The sequence below is a fragment of the Chelonoidis abingdonii genome, chromosome 2 (assembly GCF_003597395.2).
Source record: "Chelonoidis abingdonii isolate Lonesome George chromosome 2, CheloAbing_2.0, whole genome shotgun sequence".
Classification (NCBI taxonomy): Eukaryota; Metazoa; Chordata; order Testudines; family Testudinidae; genus Chelonoidis; species Chelonoidis abingdonii.
Genome location: NC_133770.1, coordinates 53,167,457 through 53,188,572, shown reverse-complemented (window position 1 = coordinate 53,188,572; position 21,116 = coordinate 53,167,457). Strand labels below are relative to the sequence as shown.

Below are 21,116 nucleotides of genomic sequence, written 5' to 3'. Positions count from 1 at the left end.
ATCATCCCAGAGAATTGGTGGGGACGGTTCTGGTGCTGCACATTAACAGGAAAAGCAGCAGCACTCAACGGGCTTTGCTTGCTATTTGGAGAAAAAGGAGGGCGCTCTGGATGTATTGAAGGCTGTAGAAGCCGAAAAAGACAATGGTTCTTACCGTAGCCACATTGCAAGCTGATTCTGAGGCCCGGACCTGCGGTCTGTGATCTCAACACCAAAGCCGGCAGGCCACTCAATATTAAGATGCAAAATGCGGACACTGTGGGTATTGAGATCACATGTTGCTATGTAAGGTGAATAGTGTTGTTCGCTGTGAAAGAGTATAACCATTGTTCTGTAAAAAATGTAGATCTTTTTTAAATACTTCTCTCTTTTTTTCCCTCCCTCCTGCAGCTGCAAATTTCAAGTCTCCCCCCTCCATTCCCGAGGCTATCTCAGTAAGGTGGGTGGAAAAAAAAAGACGCGAGACGAAATTGTCTCGGAAAATATGGAGAAGGGGACCACAATGAAAGAGCTCATCTGAATGAGTGAAGGACGTTGTTATCAAGTCCAGGAAAAAGATGCCAGTGACCGTGGGCAGAGGACAAGGTGAGGGAACAGGTAGGGACAAACGTGAGAGAGGAGAAGATGCTCGAGATGTGAAGACTGGCGGCAGGAAGATCTGATGAGGTGTCGGATACACTTCTGGGCTGCTGTCGTTGTGATCGAACGGGACATGCTCCCAGCGTCTGGTGGAGCTTCAGGGGAATGGCAGCAGGAATCAAAGAGTGCTGCTGCAGCCCTGTAATACCGGCCCCTCCCATCCCCATGTTTTAGCCTCCTCAACCCCAACCAGACGGACCAAAGGGAACGTGGGGGAAGGCTCTTCTGCACACGCCCATTCCATCCCAGTGACAGCCAACCAAAAGGCCTGTCATTATTTTGAAATTTTTTTTTAGTGGCCTTTTCCTTCTCCCTCCTATCTTCCTCCCAAAACCCCACCAGGGCTACCTTGTCAAGTTCTCACCCTCTTTTTTATTTATAATTATTATAAAAAGAAATTACCGGATTTTTAAATGAGTATGTAATTTTATTTCCTTAGGAAGCAAGTGGTATCGAAGGGGGAGGGTGGGGTGGGCTTACCAGGGAATGAGTCAATCAAGGGGAGGGGATTTCATTCAAGCAGAAAACAAACACAACGTCAACCACCATACCCTGGCCTGTGATGAAACTGGTTTTTCAAAGATTCTCTGATGCGCACCGCTTTCCTGGTGTGCTTCTTCTAATCACCCTGGTGTCTGAGCTGCACGTAATTAGCGGCTAAGTGATTTGCCTCAGCCTCCCAGCCCGCCATAAAAAGGTCTCCCCCTTACTTCTCACAGAAGATTGTGGAGCACACAGCAAGTAGCAAAATAACAATGGGGACGTTGGTTTGGCTGAGGTCTGAACGAATTGTTAATGTGCACCAGCGTGCCTTTAAAATGGCCAAATGCATGTTCTACCATTTCATTCTTGCAACTTGCTCAGCCTGTAGGCTGAGAACAGCTCCTGACTACTGGTCCAGGCTGCCTGTGTATGGTTCGATGACCATTGGCATCAAGGGGTAGGCTGGATCCCCCGGATAACTACAGGCATTTCAAAACATCCCCAAAACTGTTAATTTCTGGTCTGGGAAGTATTCCCTTGCTGCAGCCGGTTTAAAACAGGAGAGTAGTGTTCCTGGAAGACGGCAAGCGTCATTAAACCCTTTCCCAGCCATCCCACGGTGTGGAGCTGGTGAAAACGTTCCTTGTGATCCACCAGTGCTTTGCAACCATGGAAAAGTACCCTTTTTATTTATCTGTGTACTGGGTTGGCCGTGGTGCTCCGGTGCAAGATAGGGATATGGGTTCCATTCTATGGCCCCCCTACAGTTAGGGAATCCCATTGCAGGCAAAAGCCAGTCCACATGACTTGCACCGTTTCCAGAAATCAAAACCTTTTCGTATTCAGCCAGCTTAATGATTGCTTTGGCTACTTGATCACAGGAACCCCCACAGTAGATTTTCCACTCCAAATTGATTCCCGAGCTGACTGGTAGCTGTCTGGTGTTGCAAAGCTTCCAGAGGCTATTGCAACTCGCTTCTCAACTGTGAGGGCTGCTCTCATTCTTGGTATTCTGGCGTTTCAGGGCAGCGGGGAAAAGCAAGTCACAAAAGTTCCATGAAGTGCCCTTATGCATGTGAAGTTTTTCAGCCATGGGAATCGGTCCCCAACCCACCTTTACCAACACTTATATATGTGGTCCCACCGGTCTGTGCTTGTTTCCCGGGCCCAAAATCGGCGTTTAATGGCTAGAACTGCCCCATTACCAGCATGATCAACAAAGCGCAGGGGCCTGCGGTTTGAGAGAATTCTGTGTCCATGTCCTCATTGCTCTCGTCGCCATGCTGCGGTAGCCGCCTCCTCCTTGACTGGTTTTGCAGGTCCTGGTTCAGCACTGACTGCACGAGAATGCACAAGGTGTTTACAGTGTCCATGATTGCTGTCTTGAGCTTAGCAGGGTCCATGCTTGCTGTGCTATGGCGTCTGCACAGCTCACCCAGGGAAAAAGGTGCGAAACGGTTGTCTGCTACTTGCACAGAGGGAGGGGGAGGCTGTACCCAGAACCACCCGTGACAATGTTTTTTGCCCCATCAGGCACTGGGATCTCAACCCAGAATTCCAATGGGCAGGGGAGACTTTGGGAAATATGGGATAGCTACCCACAGTTCAACGCTCCGGAAATTGACACTAGCCTCGGTACATGGACACACACCACTGAATTAATGTGCTTAGTGTGGCCGTGTGCACTCGACTTTACACAATCTGTTTTAAAAAACCGGTTTCTGTAAAATCAGAATAATCACGTAGTGTAGACATACCCCTAGAAAGCTAAGAAGCTGGAAACATCTGGAGAGAATCCATACCCATACTTAACTCCATAGACTTTTAAAATATCCTGTAAATGGATTAACAATAGACCAAATTCTTACCTTCAGTACCCATACACTGTTCCTACTGAAGTCAATGGGAGCTGTGTGCATATCTGAAGCTCAGTATGTTTGTGTAACCCTTCTGCCCCTCTGAATTGGCAGCAACAAGGGCCAGGTTCAGTATCCAGGGGTTCCGTTTCAATAACACCATGCATAACTGGCTCGAGCCCCCACTCAGTGACCTGGGACACTTACATACCACACCCCCCTGGGCGCCTCTAGGAGGCAATACTTCCCCTCTCGCAAGCACGGAGTCTGAGTGTAGCAAAATCTTTTTAATAAAGGAAGAAAGGAAGGAAACAATGCAGCATCCCACTGGAGAAACACCACAAACAGGATTATAACACAAACCATAAACAAAAAACCCACCCCCAGGTACATTTGGCAATGTCCTTTTCCCCTTAGGGTCTTAAGTCCAATCACCCCAAAGTCCAACAACCCAAAAGCCACCCCAGTATTCAAGAGTTTATCTGCAGAGTTTTACTCCCCCCTCCCCAGCCTGGGTGGAAAAAGGCAGGGGGGGAAAGTCCACACAGGGTGTTAAGGGGCACCTTACATAGGCCAGGGCCAACTGCTCCGCCTCTCCGTGGAGTTCTGCTGCAGACCAGCTGTGCCACTCCTCCAGCTGTCCCTGCAAACCACTTCACTCAGCTCACCATTCTACAGGCTGCTCCAATACACTGCAAACTGCAATACACTTAACAATAGGTCTTCAGGCTCCCCCACTAGTTAACACAACACCCAGTGATCTCAGTTCAGCTCTTAGTAGGGAAACCCTAGTGCTGGTGCACCACTGGCCCAACATGAATTCAGCTCACTCAATTCATGGGGTTTTGGAACCCATGTCCCATGTTTAGCAACTACCACCCAACTGAGGTTGAGTCATTTCTGTCACAAAGCAGTCCCAGAGCTCTCCATTCACACAACCAGGGTGACAAACTTTTTTTTGCCTCCTGCCCCAATAAAAAAGAAATTGGGGTTCCCAGAGCTGTTAAAATCACCATCCCAAGCTGCTGTGGGGTTATGCTAAGTGGGGGGTGGATGCCAATGCAAATTCTTAACATTCTTTTCACACTCTCTACACTTCACCACCAGATGTCAGGGTAGCGCTCATCCTGATTCTGCTTACATTTGAATATACCTTGATTCTTTATTTGACCATAAGTTTAGTTATGCTGGGTCTGTCATGGGGCAGGCTCAACTGGGGCACCCTATTGCATCAAGCCATGGCACAACAGGAGCACCTGCCTCAGTTTCCTCTCAGTCCAGCCATAAAAAGAGCACAGTCTCTCAGACTATCCAATTCAAAGTTCAACCCTTGGGCAAAATTTACTGACCCAAGCACAGAGGAGCTGCAAGCCCTAACAGAGGCCTTCTTCCCTGATGACCAGGACTATTCTCTACAGAGCCAGGTACACCATGAAGGGGAGTTTGGAAGTGACCCATGGGTAGCTAACCCCTGTCTGGCTGCAAAACTGATAGCAAGTGAGTCAGCATGTTGGGATCAGGATCCCCGCTGTCCCGGTGGCAGACCGCTCTACCACTGCTAGGGCTCTGGACCAGGACACAGTGGAGTGGGTGGGCCTGTGTCCAGCCTGCCACCCCAATCTCTGGGTGGTAGTCTCCCCGTCTCTTAGGCAAGAAGTCTGCGTTTGTTGGCCCTCCACCAGAGGTAGGAGGCCCAACTGTTTGCTGCTCAGCCTGAGTGCAGGCCTGAGCCTTCAGACTCTCTACTGCCCTGCCCTGATCAAGGGTCTGCGCTATTTGACTGTTTGCTGCCAAGTCTAACTATAGGCCTGAGCCTGAGACTCTTTGCTGCCCCGCCCCAACCAGGGGCTGGTGTTCCATAATGGTGTTTGTTGTTTGGCCCTAATCACAGGCTCAAGCTCACGTCTCCCATTGCCCTGCTGATTCCCCATGTCAGGCGACCATCTCTGCCCACAGATGCGAAAGGGGAGGAGCCACTCACCCCAGTGGACTACAATGGGTGGTGCCATTGCTGGAATACTGTCTCCAGTTCTGGTGTCTACAGTTTAAAAGGGATGTTGAAATACTGGAGAGGGCTCAGGAATAAGCTACCAGAATGATCTGAGGTTTAGAAAACATAACTTGCAATGAGAAACTTTAGGAGCGCAATCTATTTAGTTTATAAAAGAGAAGAGACTCCTATCATGGAACCTCTCCCCTCACTAAGAAGGGAGGAAGTGTTGCATCATGGAAGATGTAGTCCAGCTTGAGAGTCCAGTCCATAGAGGAGAATGGGAGCACAAGGTGTCTAAACTAAAAATCTTATCAGGCTTTGAATCAAAACATTTCAGTTTTTGGATGAAAAGTTGAAAAAAGTTTCACTGAAAAGTTGAAATTTTCTGTGGAAAAAAAAGATGAGATTTTTCCGAACAGCTCTATTGTTAAGTACCTGCCCAGGGAGAAATGCTAGAAATAGAGGGCTCTTTCATCTAGCAGATAAATACATAAGATACAATAGCTGCAAGTTGAAGCTTGAAAATTTGTAGCTGGAAATAATGTGCACATTTTTCAATGAGGGTAATTAACCATTGAACAGGTTAAAGGGATATGGTAAATTCTCCACCACTTGTAATCATTAACTGAATGTCTTTCCAAAACTTTCATCCACAAGTTATGGGACTCTGTAGAAAATACTGGTGAAATTCTATAAACTTGTTTGTACAGGTGGTCATGCTAATTGATCAGAATGATATCTTCCTGCCTTAAAAGCTATGCGTCTATAATATCTCTTTTCCTCAGTTGTTTTTTATTTAACTGTCTAATTTTTCTCTGTAACATACAATCTGCATGCAAGATATTATGGAACATAAAACTGTATTGTTTTGGGGCTCTATTCTACCTGGCACTTACAACAGGTGCTTTTCCATACATCAGCACAGAGGAGGGGAGAGGCATAGCAGAAAAAGGCATAGATACAGATACGGATAACTGATCATTATTATTACAGGTAATTGATCATTAGTATTTCTATATAAAACTTCAATTATGTGTGAGCAGAGTCAGGATAAGCTCTGTCCTGACATCTGGTGGTGAATTATGATGAGTGTGGAAAAGAATTTAAAAGGCTGATTGTGTTTGCATAGGCACACCCATTCTGTCTAGCATAGCCCACAGCAGCCTAAAATGGTTACTTTCACAGCTGTGGGATCCCCAATTTCGTTTTCTATTGGGTTGAGGAATAAAGTGTTTCACCTGATTAAGTAAATGAGGAACTATGAAACTGTTTTATTGATAGAGGGTGTTCACTAGCAGCTAAATAGCACTGCTAGACAAGTGAGCATGGTTCCACAAACCTAGTGAATGATGAGGGATTCTGGTGGGGTATGAGGTATTTGTGCCTGTGGGTAAGGTCGCTGTGTACTAGAAGCACCAGTTCTATCTACGTCTCTCTTCCCCTTCCTGTGACATATCAGAGAGCTGGATTTTTGAGTTCTGTTAAGAATTCTGGATATAGCACTTCTGAGTGAACTCCTTGGGCTAATGCTACACTAGCATGAGGATCCCCTACTGTGAGCTGAATCACAAAGATTGGAATTGCTGAGCTGATGAGTCTTGTTGTTAACTAGCGGGGAGCCGAAGCTCACGCCAGAGCGGAGTGGAAGTGGACGCATGTTTGTGGAGCATGGCGTAGTGGAGTTCTGAGCGGTTTTCGTGGCGCTGTACAGGGACTAACAGGACAAGCTGGTGGAGCAGAGCAGCTGCCGAGCCGGAGAGCTGGTGATGGGTGGAGCGCCCAGGAAGCAGAGCGGGATAGCTGAGCAGTTTACAGGATGCTGGAGCGGATCATGGTATGCGTAATGAGAAGAGACTGGGCAGAGTGGACCAGTTTATTGAGAGCGCTTGGCGGAGTGCAGAGTGGGAAGTAGCTGGGGATAGAGCAGAGGTTCGTGGATGAAACGAAGCGACCCCATGATAGATGCGCATGGCGTTCGGCCCCCCAACCCACGTATGGTTTCCCCTTATCTACCCTAGGCTGGATGCGTGGGGGACCTCTGAGTAGTCTCTTGACTCTGGGCTGCACTGACCCAGGACAGAGACTTTTGGATGGGGACTTTGGGGATGTGGTGATCTTTGGGTGCTGGACCTCTAGGGACATTTGGGGTATTGGACTTTGGAGTTCTGGAGGTGATTTGGGTTTCTAGACTCAAGAGTCCAGGGAAAAGGACACGGCCCAATTTCCTGTGGTGGGTCTTTGCTCATGGTTTGGTCTATGAACTCTAGTTGAGGTGTTTTCCCAATTTAATGCTTGTTGTTTATCTCATGTAATTAAACCTTTTCTGTTACACCGAGACTCTGTGCTTGCGAGAGAGGAAGTATCGCCTCTTGGAGGCGCCTGGGTTGTGTGTAAGATTTTCCCAGGTCACTGGGTGGGGGCTTGAGCTGGTTTTGCATTACGTTGTAGGGAAGGGACCCCTATATATTGAACCTGGCCCTTGCTGCTATCAATTCGGCCTGGCAGAAGGGTTACATGTGGAAAACAAAAAACACTCAAACTGGTCTTCAAATAACTTGTAAGACTTTAACATGTTCATAGGACAGTGTCCCTTTAAACTATTCCCACCCAGATCTGTAACGCTGGCTAAATGCCTGGCCACTCTGGATTCAGTTTTGACAAACAAAACATGAATAAAGGACCATGAAAGATCTAGATGCAAGGTAACTATTATTTACAACTGGATAGATTATTTATTTTGAAATTGCCTTATTTTCTTAAACAGAAATGTATTTCACGTTTTTTTAATCCCCAACTTGCTGTTTGCTTGATTTATAAGGTAAGTCATAAACAGTTTAGAACTCTTGTCAAATTGAAATAAACTCATCTGAGACTTGAACAGAAACTGTGTAAAACTGACTGTGAAGTTTATTGCTTATTATAATTCTAGTCGTTCTATTATTGTTTTGTGCATTTTCCCTTTTATCTTCTCAGAAGAATACATTCATGATTTTAAATGTGTAGGTAGTGAATGGAGTTCAAAATTAATATTTAACAAGGACTTTTACTGTACAATTATGTACTAGCAAGTAATCTTTAGTGTTAATGATTAAAATGAATTGCTCTAAATTGAAGACCTTTTCTGTAATTGAGGTTTAATAGCTATCGGTGCATTGTGGAAATTAGTTAACACTGACTGAAGGAAATTTTTTAATGATCTATTCAGTTTACCATCTGATATCATAGATACGATCCCATGATGGTATTTTGATAAATAACATTGTATCCATCCTTTTAGAAATAAGTGATAAAATATTAAGTTGCAGAATTTCACTGGTAAACTATTGTCTTTATAAAAAAATAATAATTACATAATGGACTTTTAACATCTTTTTAATATATCTGTGTGTAAAAGTGCAATTTAGAGACATGAAAAACAAGTTCCTGTGTATTGTTAAAAGAAAGTGGACTTTTGGATCTGCAGAAGCAAACATACGATCAGTGTTTTCTGTAATATTTCTGTTGTTATTATTTAAATGGGATGATAATTATATATTAACTGAGGTTCCATTTAACCATCTCAGTTGGATGTCCAAATGAAAGTTAAAGATAGCAGTGAATATTTTTACAAAGAGTAGGGAACATTTTGTTTGTCCCATCCCACATATTTTTTCTTAGTAAAACAGAATATAGTGTTCAAGGATGTGTGAGCTATAGCTGACACTGCAGTGGCTGCTGTGTTTTCCTACTTGGGCACAGAATTATTTTGTTTTAACTTCTTCCTCAGTAAATCTTTCTAAAATACTGTATCTAGAAACTGAAAGATGCTTAGTACAAAATTTTGTTCTATATATACAAAATATGTCTATGAATTTTATTATTGAAGCGTTAATAGATATTTTGTTTTCTATTAATAGGAATAGTAAGTCATCTGATTTTGGATCACAGTCACTATGTGGAAAAAACATTTTGCCTTTTGCCTTTTGTTTTTGGCTGTTGCAACAGATCATGTAGCCTATGGACAAAACAGAAAGAAGGGACAAAAGCCAAATCCTCTTGCAGGAAAAGATGATTTTCAGGGTAAAACCTTTTTCTTAGAAATTGCAATAGACTGTATAAAATGTTTCCTAGAAGCTTTCCAGGATAATTTCCAAGGAAATGAGAAATTATACATGTGTGGGATTATTTTTTGTTTTGTTTTGTGTTTGCTAATGAGTCTTGGAATATATAGCTGTACATTTCATGTCTACATTGTATTGTAATGTGATCTGTTGTTTTCATCTAAATATATATCACTTCTGAATGATACACATTATGAGAAATTGAACAACTATTTTTCATATTGAATTTGCTGTCAGAAAATTTATATTTTGATTTAATATTACTGTGATAAAAATAATCTGTGATGTAAGTGTGACCTACAATCTGAAATATGGGCTAATGAAGTACTATAGAGGAGAATTTGTCTCTACCTCCTAAAAAGAAATGATGGGGGAGGTTTGGGAATGTTGCAGTGGCTTCCTTAATTTAAAATTTTGGAAGCAGGTATATACCCTTAAGACAGAATTATTATTGTAACTTTCTCATTCCATTACAGATCCTGGGTGCTTCATTGACATGGTCTTTATCTTGGACAGTTCTGAAAGTGCAAAAAATGCATTGTTCAGTGAGCAGAGAGATTTTGTTAACAACTTAAGTGACAAAGTTTTCCTAATAAAACCTGGTAAATTCCAGAAGTATGATGTCAAACTGGCAATTATGCAGTTCAGCAGTACAGTCAAAATTGACCATCCTTTTGTAGCCTGGAAAGACCTAAATAACTTTAAGCAGGAAGTCATGAAAATGAACTATATTGGGCATGGCACCTACTCCTATTATGCAATTTCCAATGCCACTCAACTGTTTAAAACTGAAAGTCGTAAGGGAAGTGTAAAAGTGGCTTTGCTGATGACTGACGGTATTGACCATCCAAAGAGTCCTGATGTCCAGGGGATATCTGCAGCAGCCAGAGATCTTGGAATATCATTCATTACCATTGGACTGTCTAGTAAAAAGGTCAATAAATCAAACCTAAATTTGATATCTGGGAATTCTCCTAGTGAACCTGTTCTAACCCTAAATGATTCTAATCTCTCAGAGAAAATAAAAGAGCAATTGGTAAGTAACTGTGAATGGTTACATTTCTCTTCCCTTTTCTCAGTGGCAGATTTTGTTGTTGATGATGATATAGACACACATTAATATGAAAATAAGGTAGAGTCTTATTTCCTGTCTTAAATTTCTAGCCCTCTTGGTTGCAGAGAAAAGTTTGAAGACATTACATGAGCGAGCCTGAAAAGTTCAAAAACCAAACAGTAAATAAAAAAGCCAACTTTTTTTTAAACTGAATGATTTTTAAAACAATCTGATGATATTTTAGTACCTGTCTCATGATGGCTTTTGAATATTTAAGGTTAAGCAATGCTGCAGGAATAGATGGAGTGGTTCAGCTGTGAAAAAGATCTGAGGCAGCATGAATCCAGTTCAATTCACAGGCCCAGACTTCGGTCAAACAGCATTTGGGGCAAAGCAGAATTTTGTGCCATTCCTCATTATACTTAGGGGATAGTTACTTATAATTCCAGTGTGCCTCCTAGTTTTCAAGGAATTGTGCTGTACTTAGATCACCAAATTCTAAAACCATCCTTGCAGAGCTATCTGTGCTGCCAAAATAGCCTTCTACTCCAAAATGCTTGCACGCTAAAGCCCCAGTCCTGTAATTTTTATGTTGTTACTAGTAATTTTGACATCATGTCAATCAACATTTTGATTTTAATCTAATTATACAAAATCACACACAAAAGTATGGAGACTAAAACCCCGATGCTGCAAAGAATTATATACATACATAACTTTATGTATTGTGTGTAATTCCATTGAAGTGAATTAGATTATACACAAGCATGTGCTCATCCATTGCCCATTGAAGACAACGGAAGTTTTTTACTGACTTCAGTAGGCATTGGATCAGAACTTAAAAGCAGTGTAAGTCTCCTACTGTTCTCATTTAGAAAGCACACTAAAAAATCCAGTGTAGTGCACACATACAATAAGCAGTATGTCCAAAATTGTTTTAATAGCTGACAGTAAATACCAGCACAGTTATGAAGTTGGTGTGGGCTGGAATTAGTGGCACTGACTTGTGAGCTCTGGTGAAATAGTCAAAGAGTTTAGATAGGCTACTGTGGAACTTCTTTTCAAGCCTACTGAAAGTATTTTCACGTAGGATAAGAGGCTGTAAACCATAAGTTAAGATAAATAAGGGGAAAACATACTTAGAATTAATTTAACTTTTCAGTAATTACACAAGAAGAAATATTGTAAGGGTTTTCTTAATGTTTATATTTCACTAAGTCACTCTAAAAGCATGTTAAAACTAGTTTGGAAAGTTTTAAAACCAGATATAGCGACTAGTTATCACATATGTATAAAAGCACATGGACAAGCTGTGCAATTAAGAAAACATCTGGAGACTTCTCAAATACTAATGGCAATTGGTAAAAGGCAACTGTAAGAGTTTTACTAATTTATGTCTTGCCCTGTGTTAGATAGATGGCCTTTGACATATTTATAGAACAAACATCTTAAAATCAAATCCACTATATCGTATATTTTAATCAATATGTAATGGGCCAAATTCCTCTCCGAGTTACACTGGCATAAATCTGGAGTAGCTCTCTTTATGAACTGATGCATTTTCATGATCTCGTCATACATTGTGCAATGAGCCAAGATCTCAGGTTTAGCTATTTGCATTTTGACTCTTTGTCCTTCTTATCTTTGCTCCTTTTCTAAGGTAAAGATTCTGACTAGATGTTACATACTAGCACTGCTGGCCCATTGGTGGTATCTTTCTGGCTGGTGCTACATTATACACATTTTTTCAGTACATATTCCTAGGCATCAGTATATGCAGCTGAAAGTTCCACACCTCCTCCAGCCATTCTGTGGGACCTATTCTCCTCCTGCTGGATATGAGTAACTCCCTCTGGAGGGTAGATAGGATCAGAGTCATTGTGATTTAAGGAAATTTAAGCAAAGAAATATGAGATCTTTGATGGCCCCCTAGAAAACAGAGTTTTTGGGGCTGGCACAGTACATTAGCTTGTGCAGAGCTAGTGTCTGCCTGTGTATCCGTGCTGTCAAGCTTGCTCCAAGCTGCAATGTAAGACATAACCTAAGAGAAGCTACACAGCAAAACACTGGTAATTCATCTGCTTTTGGAACTTATGAAACTGTCAGGATATGTTCCTATGATGCTACATGTCTCTCTCAGTGACTATGGCATGAGTAAGCCTACTAAGTGTTCATCAGTGTAAGAACTGCACACCTAAAGGGTTGAACCATTCACTTAATTTACCATTCTTGGAATGGTATTTGGAAACAATATATTTTCTAGGAAACACCTTGGTTAAATTAATAAACTGGCATATTTTACAAGAGAATATATTTTTCTTCTTCTTTTTCTTCCCAGGTTGCCTTATTTAACACGCGGGTAAGTGTTACAAGATTTGACTACTATCAGTATATCAGTGTAACATGTTTTAATCAGCATATCAAAGCTGTACCATTTCCTTCACTACTGATATCTGAATACAAATGTAGTACTGCTATTTTTATTTCCTCACAGAACAGAAGAAGAATTCTCTCAAAAACCAGTGTGTCAGAAATCAGACAGTTTTTGTATTAATTGTTGGGCCAGATTCTTCTACCTTTACTTACACTGAGTAATACTCCTTAAGCAGAATCATTGGGATGGATGGGACTACTTGAGGGGTAAGGTGCTATCCAATGTAAATAAGGGTGACAAAATCTGGCTGTATTATTTGTATAGAAATATGGTGACTTTTATATTAATTCTCATCCATTTCTTCCAGCCCTTCTCACCATAAATCCCCAAACACTGCTCATTAGTGGGCGATATTCAGTTTTACAATTTAAGAAACTTTTCCTTTGAAAGGATAATGGGGCTACTCTGGGTATAAATTACTTGCCTGTCTCATAAAATGTGGCAATCTACTTGCCTCAAAATTGAGATTCATGTCCAAAATTGGTGGGTAACGTTACATGCTATGTGTCCACTACCTGAGATGTTTATATTGTATAACAGATTTGGCTATTAAGAAAAACATTTTTCAAAATATTTGTAATACAGTATGTGCAAAACAAAGACTGAGATGGAACAGATTTAAGGGATTATTTTAATTGAGATTGTGCAGTGTAGAAGTGGCATATGGTTTGTTACAGGAAAGCTCATTTTATAAGTTCATTTGTTTTCTGACTGCTTGACTGTTGTGCTTCAGCTAGCTCATGTCCTAGCCAAAAATACTGATTTAAAAGTGCTTCTAAAATTTGAAATACTAAATTCGAATATTTTTCAAAAATATTTCTATTAACCCTATAGTGTGAGCGGAAGTCCTGTGAGTGTCAAAAGGGAGACCAGGGACCACCCGGCCCTCCTGTAAGTATATATATATATTTTTGTTAGGAAGCTTCAGAAATATGAATTCTAATCGGATGTCAAGGCAGAACGTTATGGATGTTTGCCAGAACAGTCTTTTAAAATGGTTACAATTTGTATGAAAGCAAGATCTCAGCCTTCCATATGCTGTAATGTAAATGTTTAATTTTGTTTCTATGGTTTTTGAAATTATGGATTTCAAATACCCTAATGAAGGTCTGAAACCTCCAAACAGAGAATCTTCTTAGTGATGTTTCGAGAAAAAAAAAAGAACCCATATACTATGCTGAAATCTAGGTTGGCTAAATTGGTACCTGATTCTGAAGCACAAATCAAGAAACCCGAGTTGTGATGGAAGGCTATCAGGGCCTCTATGCTACATATGCCCACAGCCTGTCTCCTCCAATGTAGAAGGACATCGCAAAGATTCAACATAGAAATGGGTAGAAGCCAAAAGTCTGAATCTGAGCACCGCAGGCTTTGGGGCAATTTGAATCCAAAGTCAGAGCTGAGCTTTGCTGTTCAAGCAAATATCTCTGTCTCTTATTCCATCTTTCTGTGGTAGCTGGCTTCTCCATGGCTAACAGATGCAGTTGGTGTCTGAGTGACCTGGAAAATCTTAATGTTGTAGGCTGAGTGATCGGCTGTAAAGTCACAGCATAATATTATAGCTCTTCTGCCTAATCTTAGCCAGATGCTATGTCAGTCAGATGATGAAGCACTTAAAGATATATTCGGCCAACAAAAAGATGATGCTTGGGATTGTCAAGGTATTCTGTAAAACTGAGAACCAGTTCAGTTTACCAAATACAATATTTATGTAGCTCAGGGTAGGCAACCTATGGCATGCATGCCAAAGGCAGCATGCAAGCTGATTTTCAGTGGCGCTGATTTTCAGTGGCACTGACACTGCCCAGGTCCTGGTCACTGGCCCAGGGGGCTTTGCATTTTAATTTAATTTTATATGAAGCTTCTTAAACATTTTAAAAACCTTATTTACTTTACATACAACAATAGTTTAGTTATATATTATAGACATAGAAAGAGATCTTCTAAAAACATTAAAATGTATTACTGACACACAAAACCTTAAAATAGAGTGAATAAGACTTGGCACACCACTTCTGAAAGGTTGCTGACCCCGATGTAGCTTTTAATCATGCATTTTATGTACTTTATAGAACAGATGCAAATTTAGAGTTGGAGCAATTCTAGCTTATAGAATCAAATGTAGACCTGGAGCAATTCTAGTTAATAGAATCAAAAAAGAATTTGGTTTTAGCTTCTTAGCTGACCCGAAAGTACTTTCTAAACTATTTAGTTGGATATTGAGAATGCAGTGACTGTTTAGGCTGACAAAACACACAGTAGATGTCTAGCAGTATCTGTTTCACAGCCTGAAACTAATAAACATTTATTTATAAGGAATGAGAAAGAATGTTGTCTAGGATACTAGGGTTTTCAAGTCCAACTTGTGAAAAGTGCCAGTTAGCACTGTTTTTACTTATTTCTTAACCTAGACCATCTCATAGGCTACACCACACCTTATCCACTGGACTAACCGGCCAGCCCCTGGTGGAACCAGAACATGGTGGCAGGCCTACCATCCCTTACTACTGCTGGGTAACACAAGTCCAGAAATGAGCTTTCCTGCACTTATTTGTAGTCTCTAGTCAGAATTTAATGTCTAAGACTTTTAAGTTATTTTGTCCAAAATTATTAGATCATGGTACAGTATGTAACAAGAATCCCAGGACCTCGGCTTCCTTTTCCAGCCCAACCCTTTGTACAAGCCACATCACACTTGGTCTCATGGACCAGGAAGGTGGTGGGAAAAATTCTTGGCCTTAGAGCTGCAGAATGTTGACATTAATCTGTTCAGTAAAATGTATTATGAGAAGAGACAACCAATTCATATTCTTTATGTGACAATACTAGTAAAAAAATGACTGGAATGTCTCTGAAAGGTAGCAGCAAGGAAGTGTGTTATATTTTCTGTTGCACAGGACTTAGTTCATTAGGTTTACTTGGATTCTGTTTTGCTAATGTTGAAGATGGAAAACATATTTACACTGGGCATGGGTAAAGAATGACAGCCAGAATCATGTCTTCTAATACTGAGCAAGGAACTTTATCAGATTAATGAAAACAGTCTTATGCCCGTCCAAGCTCCTTCTCCTCTTTCTCTCTCTGCTTTACTGTAGAATTTTTGCCTAAACCTTTCCCTTTGCCATTGTTGCCTTCCTTCCTGGTCCAGCTTTAAAGAAACCAGAAACATATAATTAGGATGTTCATAATATTTTCCTGCTTTGTTTAAGGGAGGAATTGGTAGCAGAGGGGATAAAGGTGAGCAAGGACCAAAAGGAGACAAGGTAAATTGACAGAGTTTTCTCTTTAAAATGAATGCCAATTTCTTCTAGTATTATTCAAACTATGCAAATGAGGAAAGCAGAGAAAAGGTACAGTACAAGATGCCATAAATCAATATTCAAGCATGGAATTCTGCCCTCAAAGGATCCTGTTGAAATCTATCAGAGCTGCATACAAGGATAGTATTTGAATCTAAATCCTTATCAGATTGAACAAATAAAGACACCAGTTCTTCAAGCTCTTCTCTGCAGGCAGACCCCTGCATCTTTGTGGAGCTATATTAAAGTCAGTGAGGCTCTTTGTGGCCTCTGGGCTTTGTTTATTAGGAACAGTTTGCAGGACTGGGGCCTAAGATTAGGGGTGAAAGTAACTTATAGGACTTACCGGTACTCAGGAGTCCTGAGCAGGGTCTGGGGCCTCAACCGGAAGAGGCAGGTTCTCAACCAGATGAGGCGGGGCCTTTAAATCCTTGGGTCCTTTAAATCTTGATTTAAAGGGCCTGGGCTTCTGGCTGTGGTAGCGGCAGCTGGGAGCCCCAGGCCCTTTAAATCACCCCTGGAGCTACCAGCTGCAGAGGCTTCTAGGAGCCCCAGGGCTAGGGTGCGATTTAAAGGCCCTGGGGCTCCAGCTGCCACTACTGCAGTGGAGTCCCGAGCCATTTAAATCGCTGCCTGAGACCCGCTGCCGGACGCCCCGGGGTAACAGCGGCAGCCCAGGGCTCTGGCAGTGATTTAAAGGGACAAGGGCTCCTGGCCCCCACTACTGCAGTGGAGCCCCAGGCCCTTTAAATCTCTGACAGTGCCCCAAGCCTTGGGATAGCGGCGGCGGCTGGGAGCCCTGCGGGTGGCTCCAGCGATTTAAAGGGCCCGGGGCTCTGCTGCCGTAGTTGTATCACTGCTGTAGCCCTGAGTCGCCACCGGGGCTCCAGCAACAGGACTCCAGTGGTGATTTAAAGATCTCGGGGCTCCCTGCGGCGACCAGAGCCCCAGGCCGTTTAAATCGCTGGCCTAGGGAAGCCGGTCTGCTCTGGCATGGTGTACTGGCTCTTGCCGGTACATCGTACCGGACTGTACTGGCTTACTTTCACCTCTGCCTAAGATCCCAGACATCTAATAACTGTGCTTGAGTTTTCTGTGTTGTCAAAGTTTTGCACTGTATATGCTTCATTGTAGAAGAGAAGTTGGAGCCCTTTAAGTTAAAATTGGTATTGATTTTCAGTCTCTATATCTTGGTTCTAATTTGGTAATGTTTGGTAAAACAGTGCTGCATATTTTGATTGGGTTCCGTTGTTCCTGACAGGGTGATTCTCAAAAAGGAGAAAGTGGAGAAAAAGGTGAAGAGGTATGTAGATGACTTAGTATTTTCCTATTAAGATCTGTTCTTGAGACTATAATAATTTAGAAAGCTAGGGCCAGATCATTACCTAGTATAAACTGGCATAGCTCCAGTGACTTGAAGAGAGCCATGTTGATTTATACTAACTGAAAATCTGGTCCTAGATTTCAAATTTTTATGCAGATGTTTCATATTATCATTTATAATATGTATCTGAACTAGCTCCTGATTCAGAAAAGCATCTGTATCCAGGAAAGCACTTTAAGCGTCTGTTTAAGCTAAGCATGTGCTTAAACACTTTCCTAAAATGGGGCCCTTGTGATAACAGGAATTTTTGAAGTGACAGTGTATTGGATTGACCAGCATTATAGTCATCTGCAAGGGAGAATTTAAGTTCGCAAAATAAAGATCTCATCTGCATAGCTGCCACGAATAGGTCGCTCATCTGGTATTCCCTCAGTTTGAACTCTTGAAGATTCACAGTCAATAAACTTGACAGTAATGCAATAGTTCAATCTAATTTGAAAATCAGTCTAGAGTAGAGATTATATTTGCTAGGAATGCAGTAGAATTTTTTTCTGGGAAAGGACATATTTGTCTATCTGCTATTATGGGGAGGGGAGAGGGTGTGTATGGAGCGGGACAACACCACTTCTTGAAGTTTACAGAAGATGACAACTTAAATGGACTTTCTTATAACTATATTTAAACTTCATTATACTTCATAAGATTATCTATATTTTTCCTGTTAGTAATTTAAGTATGTGCTGTATCTTCACTTTATTTTTTTAATCTTTTTTTTTTATATATATAGGGAGATCCTGGCAACAAGGGAGAAAAGGTAAAATCTTTGTGGAGAACCTAAGGCTAGATTATCACTTGATGAAAATCCACATGGGATGCTCAGCAGAAGATTCTGTCTTAAGCCCTGAACCTACAAACACATATGCAGATATAAATGTTACTATCATGAGCAGTCCCACTGAAATCATAGGACTATTAATGGCAGAAAAGTTAATTATGTGTGTGTTCGGAGGATTGGGGCCATCACTGGTCCTTGATGTGGTCTTTCAGGGGCGTCTCTACAGCCCTTTGATTGGCTTTCTTTGGTTAGCCCCTGGTTAGGACAGTTCTTGGCTCCTGGCCTCTCATTAGGCCAAGTGGTCTGCTTCAGTCCCTTTTGGCTGTGTTTCTGAAGGCAGCCTGGTGTTACCTCTTCACTGTCCCAGGCATTTCTGCCTCCCTTACTTCTCTGAGCTCTCTCCTTTTATAGCAGGCCTTGTTTCCCCACTGGTTGCAGTGTAGGTGCCTGCCTCCATGATTGGCAGTTGTGGCAACTGCGTGGGGATGTGGTCAGGCTGCTTGCCTGTAGGTAGGAGAGACTCCTCTCCCCCTTCTGCCTCTGCTTAGTATGGGGTTTGTAAACCCTATTACAGATCCTCCCCTGCAAGGCCGAGGCCCTGTCTTGGCAGAAATATGCTCCTTCTCTGAATAGAAAATCGGCATTAGAATGCAACCTTCTCGCCAGGTTGTGTATCCAAAAGGTGTAAGGCCGTAGTGTCAGGTAGCACCTCATGATCCTTGGGTTTGTCTGCTTCCTCACATTTTAGCAGCACAGACTCATATGGTCCATAACGAGCGTGAACCTGTTTCCTAGGAGGTAGTACCATAGGCCCTCTATTGCCATTTGGCAGCCAAGCACTCTTTTTCTGTCACTGAGTATACTTTCTCCCAGGGGAAGAGTTTCCAGCTGATATATAGTACTGGGCATTCTTCTCCACTGACATCTTCAGAAAGGACCACCCCAGCCCTACCTCTGATGCGGTCATTTCTAAATTCTGGCTGTACAGTGCTAGGTGTCTGCAGAGTGTGGTCTTGAGTCCTTGAAAGGCCCTTTCACAAGTGGGTGTCCACAACCCCCATCTTGGGGCAGCATCCTCAATCAAATCTGTTAGCACGGCTGCTATGGTTGTACAATGAGGTATGAATCGGTGGTAGGAGACAGCTAGGCCTAGGAAGGCATGCACTTGCTTTTTGGTCATGGGGGTCTGTATGCCTGTTAGACATGAACCTTGTCTACCAAGGGGGAGTCGTGTCCTCCACTGAATCTATATCCCAGGCTTCTTCCTTCCCTACTGAACATCTAGTAGGGTTTGCTGTTAATCTGGCTTCTCTCAGTGATCAGAAGACAATGGTTACCGTGTCCAAATGGGAGTCCCAACCTTTGCTGTAGATAATTACATCATCCAAGTATGCCGTTGCATATTGGCTGTGTTGTTGGAGCAATTGGTCCATCAAATGTTGAAAGGTGGCCACTACCCTGTGTAACCTGAAGGTCGTGGTCTTAAAATGGTATAGACTTAGCAGTGTAGAAAAGGCTGTCTTCTCCAGACACTCTGGTGTTAAGGGGATCTGCCAGTACCCCTTTGTCAAATCTAAAGTGATGATATATTGGGTTTCTCCCAGTTGGTCTAGGAGCATCCACTCAGAGCATGGGATAGCCATCAAATTTAGAAATTGTGTTCACCTTCCTGAAATCTATGCAGAAATGTAGTAAGCCATCAGGCTTTGTTACCAGCACAACAGGATTGCTTCAGTCACTCTGGAACTCTTTTATCACCCTTGAGTTCCAGTATGGTCCTGATCTTTCTCAGTGAACCCCCTCAATTGGTTAGAGCCCTTCTTGTAGTACCTTACCAGGTTCTGTATTAATATAGTGTTGTGTTCGGAACATCTTCTCAGGGAGGGCTGAGAATACCAATGGGAAAACAGCCAGCAGATGGAGTGCCTGTTCCCTTTGCTTATCATTTAATTTTTTCCCTGAGGCTCACTGAACCTTTTAGGCAGTCTTTACCTTGGGGTCCTAGTTCCAGTTTTCAGGGTTTGGTATGATAAAAAAGTTTTCCCTGACTTTCCAGGGCTTCAATACATTTATGTGGTAGTTTTGTTGTTCCTTTTTTTTCCTGGTTGTCTGATCAAGTATTCCAAAGTTTCCACTTTCTTTATCACCTCATAAGGGCCTTGCCACTAGGCCATTTGCTTTGATTCTGAGCTTGGAAGAAGCAACAGGACTCAGTAAGACAGTTGAAAGACATGCATCTGTGTCCCTTTGCTATACTGTTGTTGTTTTCCCTGTGCTTCCTTCAGGTTTTTCTAGCATACAGCCTTATAGCCTCCACTCTCTGACGTTTTCAGCTCTCAGTGTTTATCTCTCTCAGGTTTCCCATACCAGGTTGAATATATGCCCCTCGGTTGTTGTCCATTTATCAGTTTGCAGGGTGAAAACTCTGTGGAAGCTTGGGACACCTCTCCGATGGTAAAAAGTAAGGCTGTGAGTAGTTGCCAGTGTCTGGTGTCTTGAGCTCCCCTTGGGTGTCTGGTTGAACCTATCTGTGTTAGACCATCTATATGAGGGTAGTACATGGATGTCCTCAGGGCCTTGACTTAAGAATTTCCATATTTCCTTCATCAGCTGGGAGGTGAAATTTGTCCTCTGGCCTATCAGGACCTCTTTGGGAAACCTGAGATGTGAAGATCTTCAGCAGCTCCTTGGTGATAGTCTTAGCCTCTGTAGAACATAGTGGTATGGCCTAAGGGTACATGGTGGCATAGTCCACGATGACAAGTATGTGCTGATGCCCTGAGGTGCTCTTTTCTAGGTGACCTATAAGGTCTATAAGGGCTCTCGGGATTCCCTTGGGGGCTGTCAGTTGACATTCAGGCTGGGAGGTGCAGAAATTCTCAGCTTCCTTGAAGACTGCTGGCCACATGTATCGGGCCAGGATCCTAGACTGCGTTTTGCCTTTCCCAAGATGCCCTGCACATGAGGTTGCATGTTCCAGGTGCTGCAACTCACAGCAATGTATCTGAGGTACTAAAAGCTGCATCCGTATCTCTTGTGTCTACATGTCTTGGTCTACATGGTATAATAAGTCCTTCTTGAGGGCAAAGTGTGGATACT

General features: G+C 42.3%; 1 protein-coding gene across 2 annotated transcripts in view; it reads left to right on the top strand.

Annotated features, from left to right (window-relative positions):
* The first annotated feature begins 7,613 nt into the window (after positions 1–7,613).
* The window catches only part of COL28A1 (collagen type XXVIII alpha 1 chain), a 133,891-nt gene continuing 120,388 nt past the window's right edge, over positions 7,614–21,116 (top strand). Inside the window, exons 1-8 of one of the 2 annotated variants that reach the window (XM_075062362.1) lie at positions 7,614–7,673; positions 8,868–9,030; positions 9,548–10,107; positions 12,464–12,484; positions 13,394–13,454; positions 15,773–15,822; positions 17,120–17,161; positions 17,970–17,996. In XM_075062362.1, coding sequence (XP_074918463.1) covers positions 8,904–9,030; positions 9,548–10,107; positions 12,464–12,484; positions 13,394–13,454; positions 15,773–15,822; positions 17,120–17,161; positions 17,970–17,996 — 888 coding nt within the window. In that variant the 5' untranslated portion in view covers positions 7,614–7,673; positions 8,868–8,903. Of the gene's footprint in view, positions 7,674–7,737; positions 7,790–8,867; positions 9,031–9,547; positions 10,108–12,463; positions 12,485–13,393; positions 13,455–15,772; positions 15,823–17,119; positions 17,162–17,969; positions 17,997–21,116 lie in introns of those variants that run through there. The other variant, XM_075062361.1, reaches the window with a different exon arrangement.